Source organism: Dromaius novaehollandiae, chromosome 11 (genome assembly GCF_036370855.1).
Source record: "Dromaius novaehollandiae isolate bDroNov1 chromosome 11, bDroNov1.hap1, whole genome shotgun sequence".
NCBI lineage: Eukaryota > Metazoa > Chordata > Aves > Casuariiformes > Dromaiidae > Dromaius > Dromaius novaehollandiae.
Window position 1 is genome coordinate 25,921,986 of NC_088108.1, and position 27,760 is coordinate 25,949,745.

Below are 27,760 nucleotides of genomic sequence, written 5' to 3' on the forward strand. Positions count from 1 at the left end.
CTGCATCATCCCTTTGGCTGAGCATGAGAGAGAAGCAGCAAATGGATACACGATGCAAAACTGCACAAGGCATCCCTCTGCCACCAGACACAGCAGGGGCAGGAGGAGCTTGTAGGTGAAGTGACCCATTACAGCCTAACTCGTTACAGCTGAGCCTGTCAAATTCACTAGCAGAACCATAACTGCAACTATCCTCAACCCAGCCTGGAGACCGGCCAGCTCCATCTGTACCCCGTGGTGCTGAATGCACCCAGCAAATCCACACTCCTCACCTTCCCTCCACCACCAGCTACAGCAGGCTGATGTTTACCCCTTTGTCCCCCGCCTTGGGCAGGGAACAACACATTGCAGGTGAAGCTGTGGGACCAGTCTCATAGACTTGAAGACAAGGTCTGCTCTTCTGCACGACCTGCACTCCAGAGACTGCCACAACTTGAGCTTTAACATGCATCTTCCTTAACGGCCTCTAGTCCCTGGGAGAACAACGTGAGCAGCAACAGGGCAGCAGGGAGTCAGGAGGATCCTCCTGAAGAAGGATCACGCAGCAGGGCTGACACATCACACTTAGCAAGTGCAATTAGTTTTTCTCATTAGAGAAATGAGTATCCATCATTGCTCTTCAATGGGACCTTAATAGGACATAAAGGAGGGATAGATATGTCAGTGGATAATGATGCATTACAATAGATGAGATGGAAAACCAGAAGATATAAAAAGTGCTTCAAACCATCTGCTGACTATAGAAGATAAGAAGAGCTCGAAGAGCTCTTTAATCCTTAACTAGATGGGATGCATCTTTTCTCTGGTCCAGCCTGGCGAGTCCCTGCTTCTGTGCAACACTGTTATTTATGTACATCTGCAGGTCTGTGTGTAGTCTGGAGAAAAACAGCGAGATCTCCACCCCAGAGAGCTTGCTGTCGAAGAGGCATGCCCTACAATAGCCATAAAGGATGGGAAGGGTTGGGGAGGGCTGTCCCAAGGATGCCATCAACTGAGATAAGTAGATATAAACATGCATATACAATCAGCTCCGCTCTGCTTTGCTCCCCCTCACACTCTGTAAGAATATAGTGCTATAACATTTGGTAACAGCCTCCAGAGCGAAACCCTGGATTACGCCTGCTGGGGCAAGCAGGGAATGCAGGTGAGAAATGGACGCTATGGAGAAATCCTTGTTGGCAACCAGCTCTAGAAAGAGGCCATATGAAGGGTCCTCAAGCAACAACAGAGCTTCCCTGAGAGTTTTCTGGGAACAAAGCATCCTGCCCTGCCGGGAATTTCTGTATTGGATAGCCCAGGGAAGATGCATTCTCATTTTCCCCATTAGAGGGCACATGCATCCTACTGCATCTCACTCCTCCAGAAACCTGCAGGGGCTCCAGCCCTGCTACCGAAGCAGAGGAAGAAGGAAAGGAGCAAACACCGGGATGAAAGCAGAGCAGGAGGGCAGAGGGAAAGCGTGTGCTGCTGCACAGGTTCTGGGTTCAGAACCTGCCCAAGTCACAGCAGGAAAAGACCTGCCCTCATCAAAAAGTCCTGTGGAAACCAGTATGAAATACATTTTCCACAAAGGTTTTAGCTCTATTGGAGTTTTACAGCATGCAGGATGGGGTTAATTTACCTAATGTTGATCTTCTAAAAATTAGGGCTTCATCTAAGTTATTCAGGCTGCTTTTATAGTCAACAAAGAAAGGGCAATCTGAGGACAACAAATCCCTCCCAAGATGAGTACCCTGACCACCCCAACCGTGGATGGGGCTGGGGGTGCTGCCCTCTTTCTCTGTTGACTGCAAAGGATTTTTGACAGCTAGCTTAGATTAGATGCCTGAATTTTAAGTGGCTAAAGTTGGATGAGATGAATTCTGCCCTAAGTTACAAAATTTTCAGGATTAAAAGCTGGATGTATTAACTAAACCATAAGCAAGATGCAGAATTCACTGGCTAAAATTCTATGAGATGTGTCAGGCCAAAAATCAGTTTAGAAGATCATAAAAGTCCTTTAGACTTAAAATATCTGTAGTGGAGACGTTTCACAGAGATATAATGAACGAAACAGCTGTAAAACATTAGGGAAAACTCAGACCCTCCACTGTATTCTTTAAGCTTTCACAGCACCTGCTTCAAGACCCGACTGCTTTATGCCCAGGCAGTTCCCCGTGGGCTGTTTGTTGACATTAGATGATCGCTGCACAAGTTGACATGTGTCACTATTTGTGTCTGCTGTTTGCTAAACCAGTCAGGGAGACCAAGAGCTGCCCTGAGTCCTCAGCAGATTCCTCAAATTCCTGGCTACCAGCATGTTTTGAAGAGCAGCATTAATAAAAGCCCCTGCTGCGTGGATGCAGTCGCAGGCTGCCGGGCAACCCCTGCTTTGCGGGGGTCCCAGTCAACAAGTCTGCCAACCATGCAGCAACAACAACGCCCTGTCCCTTCACTCTCTCTCCTGCACACACTCTTTGACGTTCCATGGTTATGAATAATAAATAGCAAATAGGTTAAGTGGATAGTTTATAAACAGCTCACAGGGTTACGTTTGCTTCCAAAAGTTCTGCTGCAATCCCTAAGTGGTAGCGCACACAATGGCAAAACCCAGCACCCATCCACAAACAGTTCACGAGAAGGAAAGAGGTTAAATTTGCAACAAACACGGTCCAAAGTCAATAAATTGACCAGAACCAATACTGGGCATTTCCCTCTCCACCAGGACAAGCAGCCGCTGCAGGGCCTGGATATCGCAGGCAGAAGGCGAGACCCTCAGCGCAACCCTCCAGGAGCGTGCGGAGGTGCAATAAACAGCTGAGCAGCAGCGCAATTCCCTGTTGCACTGTTTCCTTCTGGGTTAAATTACTCGGCGGTGCCAAAGGGACGTGGAAGCGCTCACAAGAGTGGAAGAACATCCGCAGCGTCACTCTTCCGCAAGGCCGAAGCAACCCAGGCAGCGCTGCCTGCAGCAAGTCCTCCTCCCGTCCTGCCGCCCCAGCCGACCTGCCCCAAGGCCCAGCCTGGAGGGGAGTACGGCCTGCGCCGTCCCGCCTGGGGACCACCGCGAGGTCCAGCCCCGTGCAAGCTCTGCGCCTGTCTGCAGCCCACCAGGCCTGGGGAGAGGTGGAAGGACCACTTCGGAGACACTGAGCTCATCCCTCGTGGCCAGCTGTTGCCCTCAGCCTGTTTTTCAGGACCTCATCTGGCTTCGTGTTAAACCTCTCAATCAACGGGTAGGTTTCCTCGGGAGGCTGTTTTACCGCTGAGAACAGCATACCTTGCTGCCTACAAGTTTTCCTTGATATCTGACCTACATTTTCCCATCCAAAAGTTCATTCCTTTCAATCATTCCATAAATCATTCCTCTCCTTTCTTTGTGTTTACACACTTCTAATATTTGCAGATGTATCATACTCCCCACTTAGTCATAACTTAGGCAAGCTCGACTGATTTACTCTCTCACATTTCCTGTAAGTCTCTCTCCCAGCCCTTTAATCATTTGCATCTCCTTTCTAAGCTCCCTGGCTTTGTCACCTACTGCCAAACACAGACCCCCAGAGGACGTGACAGTCGGTCCTGGCTTGGAAGGGCAGGACACTCTCCCCCGAGCCGTAGCTGTCCCTACAGCTCGACCAGCCTGGCTTCCCCAGCCCCAGCTGGAGCACTGGTCTGACTAACGCTGGCTCCCGCAGGTCGCCCAGAGCCAGCGCCTGCCGCTGAAGCCGGCCGGGCTTCCCGCAGGAGACGTTTGCCGGCTGCGGGACGTGCCCAAGGAGCAGCTGCAGCCCATCGGGGTTCCCAGAGCCCGGGCCCCATACACAGGGTTCCTGCCCACAAACACACGTAATGCAGCGATGAGCAAGTCCCACACGGGCCAACTGACAGAGCGCAGACAGATTTATGAGGCCTTGGCTTCTGCCTGGACTGTCACAGATGAGGCTTTCAGCTCTAGCAATCAGGGTTCGGTCCCACAGGCCAGAAAAGGCAGTTGTCACAGAAGACTCGGGAGAACCTGGTAGGAACAACGCTTTCATCCTGGTTTCCTGTGGAAACACGGCCTGCATACGCACACTCCGCATGCATTTGTCTGCCTTCCCCCTAGAATATTTCTGCCCTGCTGGCTCACTTCAGGCACATTTGGCAGATGGTTGGGGTCTCGGAGATAACGTCATTCTTACGAATTTAATGAAAATGGACTGAAAGGCTGCTGAGAGCTGGCAGCTTATTAAACGACAGTAAATCCTTGCAGGAGAGAGACCTTCGTGAAAGCTCAACCACAGGAGCGGGTTGAGCAGGAGCTTTCACCTCCCTGGACACGGCAGTCGCTCACCTTGTGCCAAAGACCCACCGGTCCCAGTCAGCCCCGTGCCGTGCTCCTGCCCCTGCTCCTAGAAACTCCAGTTAGGCACTGGGATTTTCCATGCCCTTCCCTTTCCTTTTCTTGGTTGCTCATTTGCCTGGAGGGACGCATGAGACCCACACGTGCTGACGAGGTCCCATCCTGCCCCGGGCTATTTAATGCTGCTGGCCCACTTCGGTGGGGCCGCACGAGGCAGCTGCTTCGCCCCTCGCACAGTCCTGTTGCACCGTGTGACCGTCCCCGTCCCGTTGCCCCATTTCTCCTAGGCATGAAGCATCGTCCCTCCCGGCAGATGCCCGGCGCGGCTCCCGCAGAGCCCCAGCCACCTCACCTCCCAACAGGGACGCCAGCGTTTTCCCGACCAACATCACAGGTTAGCAATGAGCTCCCAGCGCTGTTTCAACACAGGGTCTTATGGCTCCGGTTTTTCCACAGCTTTCGATACCTTTGCACTCGCTCCATGCAACCTGCTTCCTCTTGCTATTACAAAGGACCTGTCACAATTCAAGACAGTAAGAAGTTTATTTTCTGCTTAAACCAACAAGGAAAGCTCACTGATTTTCCATCATTGTCCCTCACGGTTTCTTCAGGAAGTGCATTTGGGTATAATCAGTGTTTCTTCCCTTCTGTTTTTATTTCTGGCCAATCTCCAGCAAGGCCAAGTAGGTATAATTGACCTGAACTCCCCAAAGCTGTTTCAATGCCCTCGCCCTGCATTTTCAGCGCAGAAGACTCACTAGATGACTCGGAAAAAGCACAAGGAGTTTTGCTGCCTAGGAAAGGGGCCAGCTTCAACGATACCCCATTTACCCGTGTCGAGGAGGACAGGCAATCTATCCGTGCTCGGTTTTGCAGGGATGCTAAAACACCACATCCTAAAGGACATCAGGAAGAAGCAAAATGAACCAGATTTCCAAGCGCTCCCTAGTTAAGCCACCTGCCTGCTCACATTTCCAGGGTGCTCCGGAGTCATTCCTGGTATTTTTGCATGAAGCAGCATATTCATTTTTAAAAGTAATTTAGCTGTTCTCGTTGCTGCCAATATTTTATAGCCAGCGGCATGGTTTGCAAACCACCCCAGGTGACCCTGGCGAGACGCTGGGGACGGGGGCGGGAGGGAAGCGCCTCCGCGGGACTCACCCCGCGACGCCGTCCGACAGGACCCGGCACCGGGACGAGCTGCACATCCGCTGGGACGAGCGGCTGTAACTTAACAAGCCTCCGTTTTCCCATTAAAACAGGAAGTAAAGCTTGGGAATTTCCCCCGGGAAACCCTGATTGTGGCTAATCATCCGAGGGGGCCTGGCCCAGCTGGAACAAAACCCGTCTCCTTAATTAGAGATGGGCTCTGGCAAGGGCTGCCATGGCAACGGGGCCGAGCATCCGAGCATCGAGCATCGCTCCGAGGAGCACGGGATGCGGAGCCTTCGAGGAGGAGGCCGAGGAGCGGTGCAGCGGGATGGCCGGGCAGCGCGGAGCTCCCGGGAGCGCCGCCCGGGAAGGGGCTTTCCGGGAGGGGGGAGCAGGAATAAGCAGCTGTGCCAGGTGCAGGCAAATTGGATGCTTTGAGACACCAAGCATGAGCTTCTGGCTTGGCAGAGCCGCCTGGGGCAGCGTTTAATTGCGATAATACTGGACTCAGCAGACTCATCCGAGAAAGCGTTGGGGTCAGTTCTGGAAAACGGCCCAGGAACGCGCTCGGGTCAGTGGCTGGGGGTTTGTCCCGGGAGCCGCTCGGCTCGGCTGTCACGCCTCCGCCGCGGGCGCAGCTGCTCGGGGCTGGGTGCCGCTTGAGGCGGCCGCGGCACCGCGCCAAATGCTGGGTCCTCTCCCTGATTACAGGCTTGAAAGGACAAAACCGGCTTTTGGAGCATGGTCGTGGCACGGAGGAGCCAAGCACGGCCCCCGAGCTGGAGCCGCATGGCTCTGCCGGCCACGCTGCCGGCTCCCAAGGAGGACAACCACCCCCCCAGCTCCTCTCCCAGGGAGCCCGGCTAAAAACCTCCCTCCCGAGGTGGCCGCGCTCTGCATCTCGGCCGCATCCGAGCTCACGGAGCTCCCACGACCCGGCCCGGCCGACCGAGGCTTCCCGGGAGCCGCCCGGCCGCCGCGAGCATCTGGAGCGGTTGCGCCTCATTAATCTCGGACGCAGGGAAAGGAGCGCTGCTAACGAGCCGCTCGGGCGCCTCTCCAGCCCCGGCGCGGCGGGGAGCGGGTCGGGCCGGGCCGAGGAGCCCCCGCGCCGGCCGCGGGGCCGGGGGAGGCTGGTTGTCGGCCCCCATCCAGGAGGAGTCACACACACGAGCTACAATGTCCAATTACCGCCGTATTCAATTACCGCCGCCTGCAACTCCAATGTTAACGACGCCGAGCTTTTTAATAGGGTTTTTTTTAATTAGCTTTGCTATAGGCTGTTTTAACATCATATCTGTAGCAGCTGGTTTTGGGGTAACTCCTCTGATTTTTGCTTGGAGGGGGAGCTGTGTCCTGCCTGTGCTGTCCCTGCCCGGCTGCGCGTTGGCCACATCCACATGCTCTTAAGAAAAACTGTGTGGTCATCATTATTTTTGCATTGTTTTTATTTCTATTTTTTTTTTAATAATCATGACTTTTGCCTGGCGATGACAGTGCTGCAGCCGCGGTGCCTGTTTCACGGGGGGGGAGCGGAGCCCCGTCCTGCCGCCCTGTCCGGGCTGTGCCAGCGCCCGGCGCGGGAGGGACTCGCTTTAAAGCACAACCTACATGTACGTTAAATGCTCAAAACCAAGATCAGCATCCTGCTGCGTTAAAACTGGCAACACTGGGTACCTCGATGCTCTGGGACACCTGCAGCCGGCGAAGGACGAAAAAACAATCCGAAACTGCAGGTCGGGACCCGTCTGCACAAACACGCGCGTGTTTAAAACCTGCGGTGTTGAACCCAAGCAGGACCCACGCCAGAACGGTGCTGCTCAGCCCGGACAGGCCGAACCGGAGCCGAATCCCGGTCCAAGCTGAGCGGCCCTGACAGAGCATCGGGAACAGGGAAACCCCTTGCAGAACAACTTTTTCTTCTTTGCAGCCTTGCAAATGCAAAGGCCCCGGTTCCAAGCCCGCAGACAGAATAGCAACATTAATAATGAATAACCAATCTGAGTATTTATAGGGAAATAAATAAATAAAAAGAGTCTCCTCGGCTGTTCACAGGACCAGGCCGGGCGGCAGGCGACGGTGCTCTCCGCGCGGGAGCCATCGTGTCCGGCTCCCGGGGCGCGGGGCAGCGCTCTGCTCTGCAGAGAACGGGTACCGGGAAGGGGAGGCGCGGGGAGGACCCGGGGGGGCCGCGGGAGCTGGGAGAGCAGAGCAGCGCTCAAAGCCCAGCGACTTCCTTGCATTACTCACAGCCGCCAGCACGTCTCGAGGAAAACACACACCGAGGAGCAGGGAAGAGCCCTGGCCCTCCCCCAGCGCTCAGAGGAGGCCGGAGATAACCGGTGGGTTAGTTAGTCACCCAATTATTATCAGACTAATTAGTTAAAAAGTAATTACAGACAGTTATGAAGTTGAAGATGAATACGACAGAGTCAGGACAGACAGAAAAATCCGGTCCCTGCAACCTATTCGAACCACTCGAGGATTTCGCTCCCATTAGATGCTGCTGCAGCCAAGAGCTTAGCAGGATTCGGGAGTAGATTAAACATTTATACAGATAATGAGAACATCCTGTTACATTAGATAGGATATAAAAAAATAAAGGCCAGACGCTCCAGTGCCACAAGCCATAAATTACCCACCAGCTGACGGGGTCGGGGAGAAGTTTCTCCCTCCCGGCAGAGCGGGTGTCTCCCACCTCTGCGGGGAGCGGCGGATCCGTTTCGGGGAGGGTATTGCCGAGTCCGGCACGGCTCCTGCTCCACGGGGCACCGCGGAGCTGCCCGCGGCACACGGCAGGGGCACGGCCCGACCCCCCCGAGCGGCCACGCGCCCCCCGGCCTGCCCCCGGGGCCTGCACAGGGCAAGGGGCAACCCTTCACCGATGGGGACTGCCGCTAGCGATGCAATACAGGGTTTACGCTGCAATGCAAAGGGCCGAATGCAACCTGCTCCGGGTGATGCTCGTCACGGCCCGCCGGGAGCCGAGGCGGCAGGGTCTGGCACGTTCCCCTTCCACCTCGGCCAAGGGCAGAGCAGCGAGTGCCCCGTCTCGGCAGCACGGCCCCTGCACACGTGCAAGGCACCTCACGCGGTCGGACAGACAGACGGACACCCGCCCTACCCCCGGCATGGGGCGGCTGCATGTGCCTATTACACTTAACCGGCGCGCAGAGGTCCCTGGAACTACAAATGCAGGAAAAACAATCGTTTCCTAAACATTTACTGCTGGTAGCTTCTACGGATGGACACGATGGGACTGGACACGGCCTGTGTCAGTCCCGAGTGCTGGAATCCTGTTTCCACGCCGGCCGAGCGCTGCCTGGGAAGACCCACCCCCCCCTCCGGGGGCCCCGGCTGCGGGGGACGCGGGGGCGGCAGGCTGTGCGAGAAGCAGAGGTCGGAGAAACCCCGGATCCCGCTCCGTTTCCATGGTGACCGGCAGGCCGGAGAGACACCCGGCCGGCACCACTCCGGCTCCGCCGGCATCGGGGATCTGCATCCTCCGGGCAGGCAGGGAAGCCGTGCCCCGGCACAGGGGAACGGCCATGGGGAGCGCGGCACCAATGACACCGTGGAAGCGTTATCCTACGGTGCAACCGGACAGCCATGAGCCCTGGGATCTCCTAGGCAGGAGAAAGGATCCAGCTTTGCATCTCTCCCGCAGCAGAACAGCCCTTGAGCTACCGCGGCTCGGAGCAAGGGTCTGGGTCCGACCAGCCCTCCGGCCGCACGGGGCCACCAGGGAGGAGGAGGATGGGACAAGCCTGCGCCTCTCCCTGCCGTGCCACCGCCTGCTTCCAGCGCAGTGGATCTCCGCAGCAAATCAGAGGACTCCTCAGACCACGATTTCCCCTGTCTGCTTAGTAACAGCATGGAGATTTCTCTTCCGAGATCTTGTCCAGGACCCCCGAGCCCATGTGAGCTTCCTACGTCCACAACATCCCCTGCGAGGCGTTCCCGACTCCGGGGCAGCCCTCCTCCGCTCGGAGGGCTCAAACCCAGCTGCTCATCACAGCCGGCAGCTACTGTGGGAAAAGGCAGCGACCAGTCACCCCCCAGACATCTTCTCTGGGCCACTCACGGTCTGTACACCCTATCGCAGCCCTCTTGTCCCTCTCCCAGGCCGACTGGCCCATCGGGGCCTGCCGAGACGGGTATTTATAGTCTTCAGCACGGGAGCAAACAGCATCTGGCAGGAGACTCACGCCGCTGAGAACGGGCAACGCTGTGGGAAGCCTGCTGAGACACCTGCAAGGCTGATGCGCGTGGGACGCAAGCGCTCTCAGACAAAATCTCCACGGCTTGAAGCACTCAAAGCTAGGTGAGGTCAAAAGCATGCTTGGGACCGCTCCTGCTTGTCCCTGCAATACGAGGAGCTGAACCAAGCAGCCTTCTCCTTCCGTGACAACAACAGCGCAGAGACCTAAACCTCCGAAGCGCTCTATGAACACCAATTATCTATTTTGATTACTGGTGATATATCCCAGAAGAGAGCTAGGGAGAGATGTCCGTCAAGATGCCGCTGCGGCTGACACAAGATCTAGCTTTAACGCCTTCGTTAATCATTGAGAAGAGGAGGTAAACAGCCTGTTAATGACATTTGCAGATACTGCCGAATAAGGAGGTGTTGTGAGCTCCAGTAGGGACAGAGAAATAATATGAAGGAACCCACTGAGGTTAAGCATATGGTCAAGAAATAAATGAGATTCATCCTGGAGGAAATGCAGTTCATACGCCTGGTTAAAGCACTATGTGCCTAATCAGCATGTCCAACGTGCCTGGCACTACCAAAGGGAGGTGCTTCGCCTGCATTTCGATAAGCGAGAAGTGTCCAGAAAGCCAGGCAATTCCTCATTCTCCGCTGGGTTAATCGCTGCCTTCGGCTTTGGGATCCCGCAGCGAGCGGGGGCAGAGGCAGGGCCCCGGAGCTGCCCCAGGGGCTGGATCTGAAATGCGGGGCTTGGTGGGAAGAGGGAAACCACTGCGGGAAGCAACAGTGCATTTCAAGCTGCTCCTGGAGACCCAGGGCGAGAGCCCAGATCTTTGCGGTAGGAGAAGCTGCCAGACGAGAACCTCCTCCTCGCAGAAGGGTTTCGGTGAGGAAGCACCGAGCCATCTGCAGCCCCTGCCCGGGCTTCCCTTAGCACCAAAGGTGATGAAACACCGAGCAAAGAGCTGCAGCAATGGCTGTGAAGGTGCCTTCGCGATGCTCGCAGAAAGCCCGGCTGGTGCAGAGCCATGGCTCGCACATCCGCCCCGCTTCCCGCGGCGAGCGCTCGACGCCCGGGCTCCCCGGCGCAGCAGGCTGCCGGCTGGGCGCGTGCCGCGACCTTCGCTCCTGACATCCTACCTCTATTCCAGGCCTGGTTCTGCTTCCCAGTCCCAAACCCCATGCGAACCAGTAAGGTTTTTACTGAACTCCTGATTATTCACAACTGGTTTTGGACTCTTTGCTGAGCAAACCGCGCTGCGAGTCCTTCACAGTCGCTATGTCCTCTCTGTCCTGGGCAACGACTACTGTCCCCTGGTTCTGAGACAAACTCCTTTTCACCAGGAGAATAATGAAAAACAAGTAACACATCACGGCAAATAAACGCAGCTTTTGCACAGGCAGAGACTCGTCTGAACGTCACTTCACAGACACCGGTGCAGAGGTAACGGTGGGAAAATGGGCAAAGCTGCAAAAACACCGTTCAGTCAAGCAGCTTGATTTTGCAAGCACTTTCTCAGGTATATTTGCCACGGTTCCACAGATAGACATATTTTCCAACCAGTTCAGTATTGAGCTATAAAGCTCTAACTGCTTCGAATCGCAGGTACCTCAGAGACCAGATGTCTCCTTGTGCTAGACGGCAGCTGCCGAGATGAGCCGAGGTGCTGCTGGACGGAGATGTTCAGGAAGGTGGTCTTGCACAGCACCACCCGCTCTCGCTGGAAACGGGTGGGTTTAGGGCACAGCGGGGGGAATTTTTGCAGCTTGCTTGTTTCTGAGCGAAACGGCATTATGCAGAGTTACTGGGGCCGTTACAAAGATTCAGATAATTTAAGGATTTATAGATCAAAATCGATCACCCAGAATTCCCCTGGAAACTAAGTGGCAGGCAGCAGGAATCACAGGACTTTGGGGCTGCATACGTCCTACTTGGGATACTTCTTAAAAAGCAGGTGTGTCCTGCACCCACCCCACCCCAAGAGTCACCAGCACCAGGGGCTCCAGAGGTGATGCTGGAAATCCTGCCGTGATGACTGAACTCCCCAGAGTGCAGCTCTCGTCTAACCCCAGGCCGTCAGCAGCTGCTTTGTACCCTCAAGCATGGAGATTTCTCTCCTAAAACTTACATCTTGCTTAAATGGTCACTCTTACTGCCTATCATTCAGCTCCACTGGAGATCGCACTGGCTTTTTCAGAGTTACGTTGCTGTTCTGTTGCTCTGAAAAACAGCGCATCAACCCCAAGAAATCTTTAGAAAAGCACAGCCTTCTTGCTTCAAAAGTCAGTACTGTAAATGAACAGGAGAAACCACCAGATTTCGGTACAACTCTCGACACTGGGACGCGCTAGGCAGTGACCCAAGCCCAAGGACGGGCCTAACCTTGTTCACCATGAACAACCGTGGGAAGAACTCGGCTCCCACACGGAGCAAGGGTCCTAGGGACGAGTCCGTGTGAGTCAGCCAGGTCTGGCGGGGGGCTGAACTTAGCACTCGGATTTCGTTAACAAAATCACCGCTCCCCCTCCCGCACCAGCAAGCCCCTGAACCGCCCTTCCCAAACTCCAGCTGTTAAGAAACTTCCAAGGAAATCCCAGCTTGTCTCATGATGAATGAGAACATGATGAAGTGACCCAGCAGTGGAAAGAGAACTAGACATTTGTCCGTAGCGAGGCCGCCGAACGGTCTGCCGCGACCGGCAGAGCATGGACAACCACGCAGTGGAGCCACGCGGGAGAGAAGATGGCTGGGAAACGGCGTGAGCAGAAGGTGCCAAACTCACCTCTGAGCTCCCCCAGGGAAAGAGCCCACCAAAAGGCGGGTTTGCCAGACCAAAGCAGCTCTGCTTTTCCGGCTGGAAAAAGGAAAGCCAGGGAAACTTTAGGATGGGCATCCGAGATCCCGTTTCAGCAGTCTATCGCTGGCTGGTCTCCGGGGTGCAGCCAGACCACTGGAGTGCTCACTTGGGGCATTTTAATAAGCTTCTTCATCTGAAGACTACATGAAACATCTGGAGACCTGGTGCATGAGGCTCCCCACCCTGCAGAAACACCGGCACCGGCGCAGTCCTTGCCCGCGAACCCTGGCACAGGCCATCGACTCCGCTGGAGCAGCCCCTGCCTCTGCCGGCCAGGGAGCGGGATGCAGGAGCCGCTGCTCCAGAGCTTCCCTCTTCCAGCTCTCCTTGGCTTTTTTCATAATAGCTACGGCAGAAAAAAACTTTAAAGGCTGCCACCTCCGTTTCTAACTCATCGTGTGCATCCCGCACCATTTTCCAGGGATTACCGTGGCAGAACTTCTCACGTGGCCATTTGTGCAGCAAAATGGTCCACCTCGCGCTGTGCCCATGCTGCCGGGGAGCGGAGTCCTCTCAGAGACGCGCCTGGGCTGCATCGCCCGGGGCAACGTGGTTTTGGGGAGCAGAGGTGCCGGCTGCTGCCAGCGCAGCCCTGGCAATAACCTGTAATTACCGTGTGAGAGAAAAGTCTTCCCACGCTGACCGCAGAGCCTTGCACGGCTCTAAGCGTGCAGCCTGCGGACCTGCTGCCCGGGGCAGAGGCTTTGCAGAAGTGGCTGCGCAGAGGTGTCAGCTACGGTGCCCAACACTTGCATCTTTTATTCCCAAGGGAATGAGCAGCGTGGGAAATGCTTCTGTCCCCGGACGGCGCCGGCAGCACGGGGATACCACGGCTGCTCGGACGCAGCTTCGGAGAGCTCACGGGCGACGCTGCCTTTTCTGAGACACCCCGTCGAGTGCCCCGGTGTCCCCCCAGCCGGACCGCTGCCTCCGCGCGCTGCCGGGCCGTCGCGGCGAGCATTCTCCTCCCGGGGGGCCGCGGCCAGCGTAGGCAGACGGCTACTTCTTGCCCACCCGGCCTCTGCGTCTCGTTCACAGATCCGCTGTCCCCGAGTCACTGCCCTTCAAATGACAGCAGAGCCGGGCTTCCTCTGCGCAGAACCGGCCACGCACTGCATCCTGATGGCACCTTGGGGACGGGGGCAGCAGCCAGCCGTCCCCTCCCGGGCCACGGGCCACGCTGTCCCAAGCCCAGCGCCGTCCCCGGGAGCGTGACAACGGCTGCGTGCAGCGAGGCGGCACCGGGAGGGAGGTCGCTGTGCTAGATCACTGCGAACACCGCTTGCCGATGCCGTAGCATGTTCTGCTGAGCTGATTGACTGCCCCAGGCCGCCGGTAACCCAACAGGCCCACGGCGCGTGGGATGCTCTCCGATGGGCATCGCTAGCTGCCGAAGTATCGCTCCCGCTGGAGCGGTGCCTGCGTCTGCCCGGACCCTGCTCCAGCCCTGCTGGGCGAATCCAGCTCCGCCGAGACCCCGGCCCTTCCCTGAAATGCCGCCCGAGTCGCAGGCACCGGTGCAACAGCTCAGAGGGTCCACGCCGAGTGACAGCCACCAGCTCGAGGCCCCATTAAAGCTCCACCTAAGGAAATGCAGAGCATCGACCGCTAAAACCGCTGCTGCTTGGTGTCCTGTGCATAGCACGCAGCCCCGTTCCGGGTGATGGGCACGCACGGCACGCATGGAGCGGGGAACGGGCTCCTGCAGAGCAGCTGTGCTGCAGAGCATCACGACCTCGGACCACCGGGCAGCCCGGCACAGAACGGATGCAGCCGGGCGCCAACCGGCACCAGATTTACACGTGTTTGAGTTAGAGGTTTGGCCTCTAAGCCGTGCTCCCTGCAGCCCTCCCGAGCACGGTGGGTGGACGCTGGGGCTGTCGGACACCAGCTCACAGTGGGCAGCCAAACCCCACCGCGGGCAGCGGTGAGCCCCGGCACGGCGTGCCCCACGCGAGCAGGCTGTGGGGATGCTGGTGCCCACCTCCGCCGGCCGCGGGCTTTGCCCCCTGCAAATACACGGCTCTGCCCCTCGCCACGGCGCTGGAAGGAGCCGAAACAAGGCCCCCACGGCACGGCGGGTATTCGGGGTGGCTTGAAACGCCCCAGGGGCTGAAGCTCGCGGGAGCTCGACGGCGCTGAGCTGGGGCTGCCTCGATGGCGCGAACGAGCTGTTTCCTACACTGCAAAACCGCTTTATCGCAAAGCAAACTCCTCTGATCAGCAGATCCATTTTCAGCTTTTGTTTTCCACTCAGAAAACTGTTGCGATCTCTGATCTTTGCTTTAAAGCGCCCAGGTTGCGTCTCACCGAGGCAGGAGCCCTCCCTGCACGAGGGGCTGCGGCCGCGGCTGCAGCACATGTGAAGCTGCAGATCCCCGTTGTTCAGGTGCTTTATGCAATTTAATCGCATCCTTGCACAGGGCTGGAAAGGCTTACTGCTGCCGAGACAGACCCGGCGCGTCGTGCCGAGCCATGCTCTGCTCCGTTCCCGCGTGCGGCCCAGCCAGAGCTGCCCAAAGAAGCATCGCGCTGACCCACCGCTTCCTCGGGGGTTTTTCACCTCATGAAATGCAAGTAAAACTTTGTGCTGGCAGCGGCACGGTGCTCCCAGGGAAAGGGGAGCTTTCCAGGTGCACAAGGTCGAGCAGCATCCTGGATAAACCCTCAGCATCAGGCAAATCCTCATCCAGGGACGCTTTTGGGACGGTAAATCATTGCTTTGGCTCCTCCGGGAGGGCCCCCAGCCCGCTGCCCCCCGTCTCGAGGGTGCCCGGAGGAGACGGCCCTCCGAAACCAGCGGGCTGGCGGAGGCGCCTGGCTGAAGCCCCCGGGCGCGGAGGCGGCGGGGAGCAGCCAGCCGGGGGGTCACGGGGGAGCAGGGAGGCTGCAGCACTGAAACCCCGGCAGCTTCCCGGGGAGCCGGGCGGCCGCCCTGCGCTGGCTGCAGGGTCCCTGCCGCGGATCTGGAGTTTCCAGGAAGATGCTCTGCAGGGAGCGAAGCTGAGCAGAGGCTCTGCTTGTTTCTGGTTAAACAAGAATAAGAAAATAGGACCCTGGAGAGTGTTTAACCCAGGGCATCAGCAAATTTGCTCTGCGCTGTTCCCATGCCGGCTGCGCCCTGCACGCCGCCTTGCCCCGGGGGTCCAGGGCCAGACCTGGCCCGAACCCCCCAGAGGTGCCACCAGCGACGTCCAGGCAACCGAAACACACGGGCGCCTTGCAAACGTCTCCGGGGTGAAATTCTGCCCCACCATGTTCCCACAAATGGGTTTTTCCAGTTAAACAACATCCCTGCATGGGGAAACAGAGGTAGAGAAATGGAGAGACCCGACCAGGGCTGCCGTGGGATTCAGGAGCCACAGGACCAAGCACACGGAGAAACCCTGATAATCCAACGTGATCCGTGATGCTACAGGTCCTGCCCAGCTCTCCCTCCGGAGCAATGATCCTGCACTAACACCGGTCCTGCAGGGCCCTGCTGCCAGCCTTGCTCTGTCCACAGCTTTGTTTCTCACAGCATAATGAGTCCTTAATTCACCAGACTTTGTCCCATAGATCTTTATTTGCCCTAATAACGGTGGGGATTTGCACTTTTAAGAGAGCTCTCGGAATGGCTATTGGTCGAGGGAAATGCTATAAATACAGCGCTCTGATCTTAAAGGAACAAACCTCTAATTACAGAGGAGCCGAGCTGGAAGGCACACTGCTTTCTGTCTGTCCAGAAAAAGACAGCAAAAAAGTACAAGATGCCTCTAAGTGTCACGCAGGACATAGTTCAAAGGAACCGGGATCTCCTCCTGCACTGAGTCCACCTTTACGCCGTGCCACCATCTCCCCTGCGCTGAGCCTTCACCTTGGAGTGAGAGCCCACGCAGCGGGGAAAAGCCACACGTGCCAGATCTGCTGAGCCCTCGTCTCCCCAGGCCTTTAGATACCACCATCACACAGGAGATGACCCCGGGGATGCAGCAGACCTTCCCCGCAGGTCACGCGTTCTGGCCTTAAAAATGGCTGGTACTGAAACATGCAGGATTTGTCACCGTGCTTGTCGCGATCTGGGTGCTGCGAAAACATGCAGCAACTAACACTCCACACCGAGGACCTCACAGTTTACAGGCAGAGCCTTGCAAAAACGCAGCCGACTGCCTGCATGCTGCGCAGGCTCCCACTGTCCAGGATCTCCCCACGGTTGTAACACTCAGAGGCACCTGGGCACCCGACCTAATTAGGCCCCTTTGAACGATGCTATCAATGTTATCACTACAATTGCTCCGTGCATGACGTTCAACATGTCCTGCAGCAAGAGAGGGCACAAGTAACAGGGGAAAAGGGGAGCCGGAGGTGGCAGCCAGCTAATTGCAACTTACATGCTCATTTAATGAATTTTCCTTCTCACAGGCAGAAAATACAAATGGTTCCTGCCTTTTCTGTCCAAGCCACCACTAACTAGCAAAGCCGACACCATCAGCTGAAACTCAGGTCTTCACTGCAAGAGGTGAGAGCTGTTTGGGACGAGGTACCCAGCAGCGCACACCAGGATCGCGCAGCCACTCAGGGCGACCGCCTAGGACAGCGCCTGGGAGGAACCGCGAGAGCGACTCTCCACAAAATCCTCCGAAATGTAAAATGCAAACAAACGATAAAACAGAGGAATGTATTTTCATGTTTCACTGTCTTTCTGCTGTAGGGATGTTTGGTGTTAGCTGCAGGAGTAGTAAGTAAAGCATTTTCAGAGGCTAATGGTTCTGCACTGGAACAGCAATGATGCATGCAGAAACCGGGATCTGCCCATGGATTACTTCCCAGCAGGAAAAAAAAGGTCTAAAGAATATTATAGCAACGAGTGATCTAAGCAGCTGAATTCCTTACAGAGACCCATCACCGCAGGGAATTGCTCCCTTCCACATCTGCCACCAAACAGTCACCGCTGCGCAGACTGCACAGGGAAGTCCGCAAAGTTTGTAACTTGGGGCAAACCTGCTGCAGTGAAGATCAACGGGATACTCCGGTGGGGCTTCTCCTGTTGCTTTAAAGCAGATGCAACAGAGACCTGCCGTCACTGGGATGACTTGGCTGCCTAAGAGCTTCATGTGTGATGTTTATTGAGCTGCATTGCTCCTTGGGGACTAAATTACTGATGGAGTGGGTGGCTCTGCCGAAGGACTGGCCGCTGGAGGATGCGTGTGGGTGAGCTGGGATTGCTTTGTTTCCCAGCCTTCAATTTTCCAGCTTTTAGCCAGGGAATAGGAAGGATTTGAACGAGAGGGAGGGTCAGGTCATTTACTGCCTTGTGCCAGGGTCCCTGGTGCCTGCTCTACACCCGTCCTCCTCGCTCTGGGCTCCAACACTCCCAAACTAACCCCTCGAGAAGCTGTACCCAGAGCAACGTCCACGCAGACAGAAACCTTTACACGGTAGGTCTAAACACTCTCCCTTCTCGCAAACTCACCCCGTCCGAGAAACATAATTTAACAAAGAACTGCGCAGATAGGATTTGCCACCCTCCGAGCCCTTTGCAGCCGGGATTTCTGCAGAAGCCACACATGGGTTGATCTGATCTGTTACATTTTCTTCCACTTCTCACGGATTTTGCTGTTTGTATCATCGAGCAGCAGCTCTCTGCCGTTGCTCATAAGCAGGTATTCACAGGAGCAGCATTCAGCCAAAAGTAACATTACAAAATACAGTATTATTCAGCATTTGGATAGGATTTAACAGATTCAGGTCGCTTTAAACATTCCAGCAATCAGGTTTTCCAAAGCAGTGAGTAACGGCAGCCCCTGCCGAAGTCAACAGGACTCACAGGTCCTCGGCTCCTTGGAAATCAGGCCAAAACTCACTAATCAACACAACACTGGACGAGTTTGGGATTAGCCTCGTTTCGCAAATGGGGAACAGTCGCCAAGAGGGCGAAGTCAAGATTGGCAACTGTGAGAGTCTAAAGTAAGGCACCTACATATGCATCGAAGCACCTGAAATAAGTGGCCTGATTTTCAGGAGACGCTGAAATGAGGGGAAGCTGCAAGGGCTCCGGTTTGTACGTACAGCTTGAGGCACCCACACTGGAAAATTCTGGCCTGGGAAACTCCTCACAGTTCCCCAGGCAAGGGCCTACGGCTTGGACGTGCTGCTTCTGCACGCCTGTTGCTCCCCAGGGCGTCCTGCTCTGCCGCAAAGCCGGTGCTCACGGATGCCCTAAGGCTGCAGCCGTAAACGTGACAACATAGCGAGCGAGGAGCTGCAAGTCTTGTGGCTGCTGCCTCGAGCCCCACATCTACCAAGCCCGTGTCCCGCTTTCCCACTGAGGATGCTAAGCCCAGGGACACCTCAAGAAGACTCATCTAAGCAAGGCTCCATTTCAAGAAGACTCATCTAAGCAAGGCTCCATTTCTAGATGCTCCATAGTCAATGGTAACATTTCCTCACCCAAGACCCCAAGACAATGATTTTTGTTGTCTTTTTGTTTGCTTCTCTCTCAGGCTCTCTGAACCAGGAAGCATAAACAAAGTTAGACTCAGCGGAGAAGGATGCTAAGCTGTGGTCAGCCTAGAGGACATGTGTGCTCCTCGCCCCACAGTCCTCCCCCCGAAACGCGCCTTGGTTCCCTCCTGCTCCGAATCCCACCGACAGCTCCTCCGTGCGAACCCTGCGCAGCTGGCATCCGGCTTTCGTTACCTCTGTCACCCTGAAGGATCCTCTCGTGCTTTCAGATTACACACGCAGGAAACACCAACACCTCTGCCACTACCAGGCTGCCCACACTCCCACCGCGTTGAGTCAGCCTCGACACCAGCGCACGTACTCACCATCCCGCAGACGCCCTCCTGCTCTCTGCCACGCTCCCCCTCCACGAGGCAGGCCGGCAAACACCCCCGGCACTTCATTTTGTTGGTGTTCGGTCAGCGACGCCCTCCCCGCTGCGTGACACCAGGTGCAAGCTCCACCTGGTCATGGTAACCAGAGGGGGCTTTGGCCGCCTTCACCCCATACTCTTCCTCTCTTAGCCCTGATAAATCAGCTCCCGTGAAGGAGCATCAGAGTTCTTCTGAAAAGCCACTGACTTTTCCCTCCTCTACATTGTCCAAACCCAAAGGTCCATTTTTCTCTAAACAACAGTGGAAAATGGCCGGGCGAACAAGACAAGGTGAGCAGCTGGGGGAACTGCTGGAACCAGCTTGATTTATCATATACAGATTTGACATAAAGACTTCCTCAGTCGCTCTGACATGTGTGAGGACTACCAGTCCACGCAGCCACGCGTCCTTGTCCCAGCCCTCTCCTTTCCTCCCACTCCTCCTGCCCTTTGCTACGTCCACCTGGCACGTGACCACGAGCTCTCTGGGGGCAGAAACCATGACCGTCTCTACGTGCGCAGCGGACGTGGCACGCTGGGGCTCTACTTCTGCTGGGGCCACCGGCAGTGAGGGCGGTGGAAAGGCAGGCAGCGCTGAATTACTTCATTCACCGCCGAAACGCAGTCACGGAGGCAGAGCAGCAGCACCAGAGCACTTGGTGCAGGCTGAATACTATGTACCTTTGAAACCGCAGGGGGAATTTAGGCAAGCAGATTGCAATTACCTGACTTGGACCCGGCCCAGAACGCCGCCACCAGCTCCCTTCCAGAAAAGGTTCCTCGCAAAAGCAATGCAGAAACCTGGTCGTGAGAGCAACGGCCAGGCTCTCGCGGTTGTGCCCTTGGTGAAAGACACCTCCTCCAGCAGACCCGGCGTCCCCAACGCCGCACCGGGCTGCTGCTCCCGCGCTGTCTACAGCCGAAAAGCACCGCTCGGAGCCGCCCGGGCCGGGACCGCAGCTCCGAGTTTCCCTCAAAACTCTCCCAGAAGCCGAGCAGTGTCCCGGTGACGGGGCGAGCTCTGCCAGTGCCTCTCCGGGAGGATGCAGGAGCAAACGCACGGTGCTGCCTCCCCCCAGGACAGCTCTCTGGGAGAGGGAAGCAGGTTTCATTATCAGGATCATTACGCTTCCTGGAGACAACATTCGGAGGCGACTACGTAGGTGAGCTGAGCAGATCCCTCGGCTTTCAAACGTGCCGAAACTCCAGGGGCCGCGGTGCCGGGATGAGACATGGCACCTCCACCACGGGAAACGGGGGGGCAGCTCGGCAGAACCGACGCGGGATCTGCACAGACGTGCAGCTACAACCCTTATTTTTAAAAACAGACGGCACCGGGCTGAGAAGTTTAATCCATCCGGCGCTGAGGAAGGAACCCTTTAGCTTCCCGAACACGAACCGCTCCATACATCACTCCCCGTTAGCTATACAGCAACGCTCAAGCGACTTAGACATCTCACCTCTTGAGGCGGGCGGGCAGGAAGGCCCCCGGCGGAGGCCGGCCGGAGGCTGAGCGCGGCGGTAGAGCAAACCCCGCCGTGCACACGGGCAGCTCTAGCTCTACTTCCCCCTCCTCAGCAGCGCGCTAGGCCCGGCCCCGAGACAGTGCCGGGGCGCGCTGGGCACGCGCAGAGCCCACGCCGACCCCCGCCTGGCCCAGCCCTGGCCCCCCGGATGGAGGGAGCGGCGATGCTGGGGGCAAAGTGAAGGGGGGAGGCAAACCCACTTCCCGTGGGTGAGGGGGCCGGCAAAGCGCTGCTGCCCTCTGCTCGCCCGGCTCCCTCCACCTCCTCCTCCGTGGGGGCAGAGCTGGCGGGCGAGGCGGGGGGCTCCTTCCCCTTGGTTCACCTCAGGTCACTGCTCGCCCGCCCGCCCCGTCGGGCACACGGGCACAGCCCCCGGCTGCCCCAGTGGTGCCGACCCGCAGCAGGCCAGAGGCCACGGTGAGGGGCCCCGCACCTGCTGCTGCACACGGGGGGCCGAGGGAGGCACACGCAGAGGTGCATGCGCACGTGTGCAAGGGTGTGCAAGGGTGTGCACGGGTGTGCACGTGCGAGGGGGTGCATGAGCACGCTGGGTGCACCCGCGGGGAGAAGGGGCGCCGGCACGTGTTTGGGGGCCGCACGCATGCTTCGGCAAAGCCTCGCGCTTCGCGGGCACCGAAGGGAGGGGAGGAGCGCGGCTGCGCAGGGTGCGAAGGCCAGGAAGTCCCGAGCATGAGCCAGGGCCTCGGGGCCGTTCCCGGCCTCGGCCCGGCCTCCCCTCCGGCCGGGGTTTTGCGGCTCGCCTCCCCCGCCCGGCGCGGGGCCGGGGGCCCCCTCCTACCTTGCAGTCCCGCACGCAGGATCGGACCGAGTACTCTTCCGACTGCAAGTATTTCTCCAGCAAGAGGTCAAACTCCTCATATTTTTCCTGAGCGTGTTGGTCCAGCCGCTGGTAGGCCTGGACGCAGCTGCCGCACGCCTCGCCGTCCAGCGCCCCGGCCGCGGCGGCCACCAGGTCCAGCACGAGGTTGTCCAGGCTGCAATCCAGGCCGTCGGGGCCGGCCATCTCCCGCAGCAGGTCCCAGATCGTGTAAGTATCACAAAAGGAGAGGTTGAAGTTCCGAAAGTGGCTCTGCAGCAGGCGCCGCCGCCAGGAGGAGGAGGAGGAGGAGGAGGAGGAGGAGGCGGCGGCCGCCCCAGCCCCGACGGCGGGGCCCGGGCGCCGCGGCAGCGCCGGCAACCGCGCGCACGCCCAGGCCGGGTCGCCGCGGGCGGCGGCGCAGGGCGGCGGCCCCGGGGCGCCGCTCAGGTTGCCCAGAAAGGCCTCGCAGGCGGCGGCGGCGGCGGCGGCGGGGGGCGGCTCGGCGGGCAGCAGCGCCCGCGGGCCGCGGCCCCGCGGCCGCCCGGCGCCGCTCCGCTCCCGCGCGCGCAGCTTGGCCCCGGCGCAGAGCCACAGATGGTCGGAGAGGAGCACGGTGAAGAAGAGCAGCGAGGCCAGCGAGAGGCGCCATTTCTGCGCCCGCTCGGGGTCGGCCGCGGGCTTGTCGCTGCGGCGCGGCGCGCAGCACACCGCCCCGCCGGCGGCGCCCCCGCGGGGGGACATCCAGGCGCCGCGGATCATGCCGCGGGGGCGGCGCGCGCCTGGCGGGGGGGCGGCGGCGGCGGCGGGGGGGTGCGGGGGCCGCGCCGCGCTGCCGCCAATGTCACCTGCGCCCGCCGCGCCCCGCCATGCCCGCGCCTACCCGCCGCCGCCGCCGCCGCCGGCCGCGGCATGGCGCGGCGCGGGGGGGAGGAGGCGGCGGCGCCGCGCCGCCCGCTCGGCCCCGGCCCCGGCCCCGGCCCCGGCCGCCGGCATGCCCCGGCGCCGCTCACTCGGCTTTCCGCTTCCCCGTGGGCTGCGCCAGCTCGCGGGCCGCGCCGCGCCCGCCGCCGCCGGGCCCCATGCCCTCACTCTGTCGCCATCTTCGGCCGCGCCGCCGACACCGCGAGGAGCCGCGCCGCCCTGCGCCTGCGCGCGCCGCCCCCCCCCGCCCCGCCGCCCCGCGCCGCTCCGCCCGGCCCGGCCCGGCCCGGTGCTGCCCGGTGCCGCCCGGTGCCGCCGCGGGCGCTGCCGGCGGAGCGGGCGCGGCAGGTGCGGTGGTGCTGAAGGACAGCTCCGCGCCCCGCGCCGCCCCGCGCCCCGCTCCGCCCGGCCCGCGCTGCCCGGCGGCCGCGGGCGCTGGCAGGTGCGGTGGTGCTGAAGGACAGCTCCGCGCCCGGCCCCGCGCCCCGCGCCCCGTCCGCCCGGCCCGGGGCTGCCGCGGGTGCTGGCAGGTGCGTGGTGCTGAAGGACAGCTCCGCGCCCGGCACCGGCACCGGCAGCGGCGCAGCGGGACGGGCCCCGTCGTGCCTCCCGCCGCCGCCCCCGGGCTGCCGCCTCGGCCCTGGGCGCGCAAAGCCGGTGGGCGCCTCGCTGTGCCCGCCGGGGCGGGTGGCACCTGTGGGTGCCCCACCGCAGCGGGCACAGCGCACTCGGGGTCACACCGCTCTCCCACGGCTCTACCGACATCTGGCCAAACATCTGGGGAACACACCCTCTCCGGTTCCCCGAGGCCGTGATAGGTGGTCGCCGCCGTGCAGCTATGTGTCCCGGTTCCCCACGGATGCTCTGCCGCAGTCAGAGCGACACTAATAAACCGACATGGGCCTTGTGGGCTTGCTCGTGCCCACAGGGCAGCGATCTCTCTGGCATCTCCCCTGGGTGCCCCCCACTGTTTGCCCCCAGCCCTGATGGCCCCAAGGAAAAGCCCCCACGCATTCAATCCCTGTGTCGCTGGGCGTGAGCTCTGACCTGGCGCTGAAACTGGGCAGGAGGCTTCCAGGGAACACCACGTTGTTTGTGTCCCAGCCCCTGCTAACACCCCACTGGGGGATTCATGGGCTGGTTAAACAAGAGACTATTTACCAGGAATGAAAAATAAATAGAGCTCGGCAACACGAAACCCTGCTGTTAGCAGAGTGGCAGGCGGCGCCCGCTCTGAAGCTCCTTCCTCACACATGGATCCATCCTCACCCTCGGGCACTAACCTGGCTTGTGGGAACTGGTTCAAGTGTTCCTATTTCTGGGGTTTTCATCAAGCCGTGTCCCCGGGTGACCCAACCCTGTTGTGCCGCTCAGCTGTGCTGACAGCCCTGCGGCAACAGAGGTGCTGGAGCCGGTCCTCCAGGCCCTGGCGCTTCCCCTCCCCGACGCCAGGTACAGCGTGAGGGAGGAGCAGCAGGGACGGGCGATGCCCGTGGGGCTGGCACTCCAGGCTGGCCTGCACAGCTCCAGCGTGGGATCCTGCTGGCACAGGGAAAGTCACCCAAGGGCTCTGTTCCCCCCCTCCCATTTGTCAGCCTCACCTGGGCTGCCGACGAGAACGTATCCATGCAATCCCACCTCGGCCCTGGGTGACATCCCAGCAAGCAAAATCGATGGGCAACTTGACCTTCGGCCACCTCTGCCTCCACCGATGGTTTGCAGGACCGTTCCTCACCTGCCACACGTCCAGCCGCTCAGCCCAGGCACTTCCTAGAGGTCTGGGCTTCACTTCCTCTTCCCCAGCTGCTCTCTTCTTCCTTCCCTTCTCTCTTTTCCCTCATCCCGTGCAGGACAAGCCTTGCTGGCATGTGGGAGCCCTCTGGGCACAGGGCTGATCCTTGGAGAAGGTAACCGGCACCGTGCCCGAGGTGCTTGGCCCCTCAGGGCCCCCCTGCTGCCACACAGCTGGTCTGGCGCGGACGGTGCCTTAGTTAGGAAGGCCTAACTGCACTGTCTTGTCCGCGCTGCACCTGCTCCAACAGGTAGCTGTGTGCAAGCCGAGGCACCGGGGCGAGGAAACAGCTGGTGAACAGCCAAGAGCGGTTTTACAGCCAGAACGAGCAAATGCTGAGCGTCCCCGCAAGTGATATAAGCAAAACTGCAGCCCGCGTTGGAGGCTGAACTTCTCCGAGTCACAGAGGACTGTGCCACTCGTGGCGCCACGCTGGGCTCGGAGGCAGCTTCCCTCGGCTCCTCCCAGCTGTCCCTTCTCTCCCTGCTCGCCTGCTGCAGCCCAGCCGGGGAGGAGGCCTGTGCGACGGCTGGAAGAGCTGTTCTTGCAGCCCTGGGGTTTTCCTGGGGGGTTTCTTTACCACGACTGTCTGCACATGCCTTGGCAACACGCAATTATACCATGGGCTGGGGCACGGACAAGTGGTGCCGTTATTTTGGACACAAATACGAACTTTGTTCCCTCTGTCTGTATCTGCAGAGAAATGTGCCCTGATAGCGCAGGCACAAATGCCCCATTGTCAGGGAACGAACTTGAGCAGGGACCTCTGTGCGCGACCTGACCCTTGGGGCTCGGACCTCAGGACAAGGAAATGCTTGGACGAGTCTCTGAGAGGGGGAAAGAGCAGCACTGGGATATGGCCCTTGGGGAAGACAGTGCCCCTGCCACAAGGAAAAGGGTTGGGTGGATCCTAACATGCAGAAGCAGAAAAGCTCATCTTCCCTTTCTGCGGTGAGTGTGAGAAATACCCCCGCTCTCGCGCGTGGCCTTGGAGCATCGGTCGGCGGAGGGGGAGCTGCGCCTGGCGCAAGCGGCTGTGCCGGGGGCCGCGGCCACCTCCGTCCTCGCCTGCCACACGTGTGAGCGCGGGCAGCTTCCTGCAGCTCCTCACGCCAGGAGCAGAGGGCAGGGATGGGGCCAAGCCCGCCCAGCGCAGAAGCCCCCGTCCGCCAAGCGTCCTGCTTTCTGCTAGGAAACGGAGGCCTGCACAGACGGAGGGGTCGGTCTGCAGGGCGCAGTGCCGTTTCCCCCGGGAGGTCGTCCATATTGAGAAAACATTAACTGCTCCTCCCACTCTCCACTCTTTTATTGCAAAAACAGGGGTTTACACGTGTCCCTTCATGGGAGAACTGATTTGTTTGCTTGGCCTTCCTGGGGTTTCTCTCCACTTGCTGCTGTTTTTCGAGGGGTGATACGGTTTGTTAGCGTTACCCTTACGCCAAGCACAGGCGCGCGGGCCGGCTCCAGCACCGGGGCCACCCGGCTGGGACCGCCAGCACCGGGCCAGCCTCCCTTGGTGCCTCCCCGGGAGCGCCTGCACCTGCGGAGGTTTCGGAGGCTGCTCATCACGAGCTGACGCCAACAACCGGCACTGGGGACTCCGGGCTGGGATGAGCCGGCCACGACGTCACTGGTGGGGTAACGACAGCGTTTTCTTTCCAGATGCTGCAGCCGCCTGACGAGGGGTGGCCTGGTCTTCGTGCAGGCCCACGACGCGCTGCCACGGGATCTTGCTGGGAAAGGCAAGTCGTTGAGCGCAGACAGGAGAGGGCCCTGGCGTCCGAAGAAGGGACGTGGAGGGGTGCGTGGAGGTGCTGGCAGACCCCGGGACAGGCACATCCCAGGCGCTGGCAAGGCGCTGCCACGAAGAGACTCTCCGGGGCCAATGGGCTGGTGCTCGGCAAAGCTTCAGGTGGGCACATGCAGCAGGACGTGGCTGCAGGACATGGGCCACACCGTCCCCCGCTGCCACCAGGGCTGCGAGCCCCGCTCCGGCCTCCTGCCCGGCACAACAACGGTCCAAAGTGGCAGCAGCCCCGCTTGCAGCCCCCCCACCTCCTGGGACAAGAGGGGCAGCAGGACCGAGCTGTCCCCGGGCACCGCCGCATGCCAGAGGCTGCTTTTCCCTCAGCGATCGCCCGGCTCGACAAGGCAAGGCCAGCGCGGGGCCGATGCTGCTGGCGCTGCACATTGCGGCAGTCTGCAGAGTTAATCTGGGAATTTAAAAAGGAGGAAAAAACCTGAAACCGTGAATGGTGATTTATAGCAGTGAGTGCCTACCGCAGGAGGGCAAAGGATGTCGAGGGTAATGCAGGGCAACTTGTAAATCCTGTGATTAAAATAGGCTGGATAAGAGATGCAGCCTGGCTGGACACCAGCTCCTGCCAGTGCCCCACAGGTCCAGCTGCCACCCCGGAGGGGATGGTTGGGTTGGACAGAGCGTGGCCAAACCCAACCCTCCTCCGGGCCCCAGGAGAGGAGGTGGCTGCTGCGATCGGCGTGAGGCGACCTGGCCTGGCACGTCACCTCCAGCCTGGTGGGGCTCAGGGAGGATCTGGGGGGCTGGGGAGTGTCCTGGACGAGCTGGTCCGGGGGGGACCACAGCTCTGAGCCCTGGCCTGGGGAGCTGCTCCTTCCCATGAGGCTGAGCTGAGCCCGGGGTGGGCAGTCGAGGCTGGTGGAGCCTGAAGGCTGTTATTCTCCCTGCAGGTGCAACTGCAGCTTGGTCACCGCCAGAGAGGCTGGACCACCCACACCTTTTGCAGAGCAAGCCTGGATTTCAGCAAGAGGAGCGGCAGGAGGCAGGAGGCCCTGCTGGGCAGCTTCGCCCCTGAGCAGCCCTGGACGCACGTTTTTGGTGGTCCTGAGACCGTACCTGAAGCAGAGGGGGACGGCCTGCACCCGCCCCACGGCGAGGTGCCTGCGCCGGCTCGTGCACCGGCAGCTTTAAAAATCAGCCTGCTGCCAGTGCAGACCCACATGAATCCCACAGCACCGCTACGCATCTCGTTAGCGATCCAGTGACGAAGCCAGCGAGTCCTGCTGCTTACCGGCACCTGGCCAGGAGAACTGGAGGACCCGGAGACCTGGAGGGAGAGGGGGCCGCGCATCTCAGCGAGGCTGGGGAGGGGAGCAGGCGATGCCTTGGCTCTCGGGGGCTGCTTGCTCGGGTGTTGTGGTGCTCAGCAGTCCCCAGGCCCTGCATCCGGGCTGTGAGGCGAGGACTGCCGCGGTGGGGCAGCCCTGCCGACCCTGGCGCGGTGCCGCCTTTGCAGCCGTGCCCAGGATGATGTCGGCAGTG

The 27,760-nt window shown here is 59.5% G+C and overlaps 1 protein-coding gene across 1 annotated transcript in view; it reads right to left on the reverse strand.

Annotated features, from left to right (window-relative positions):
- Nucleotides 1-22,505, reverse strand: part of NALF2 (NALCN channel auxiliary factor 2) — a 35,975-nt gene extending 13,470 nt beyond the window's left edge. Inside the window, exon 1 of the mRNA XM_026096020.2 lies at nt 21,726-22,505. Within this exon, the coding sequence (XP_025951805.2) occupies nt 21,726-22,505 (780 nt within the window). The remainder of the gene's footprint in view (nt 1-21,725) is intronic.
- Nucleotides 22,506-27,760: the final 5,255 nt, after the last annotated feature.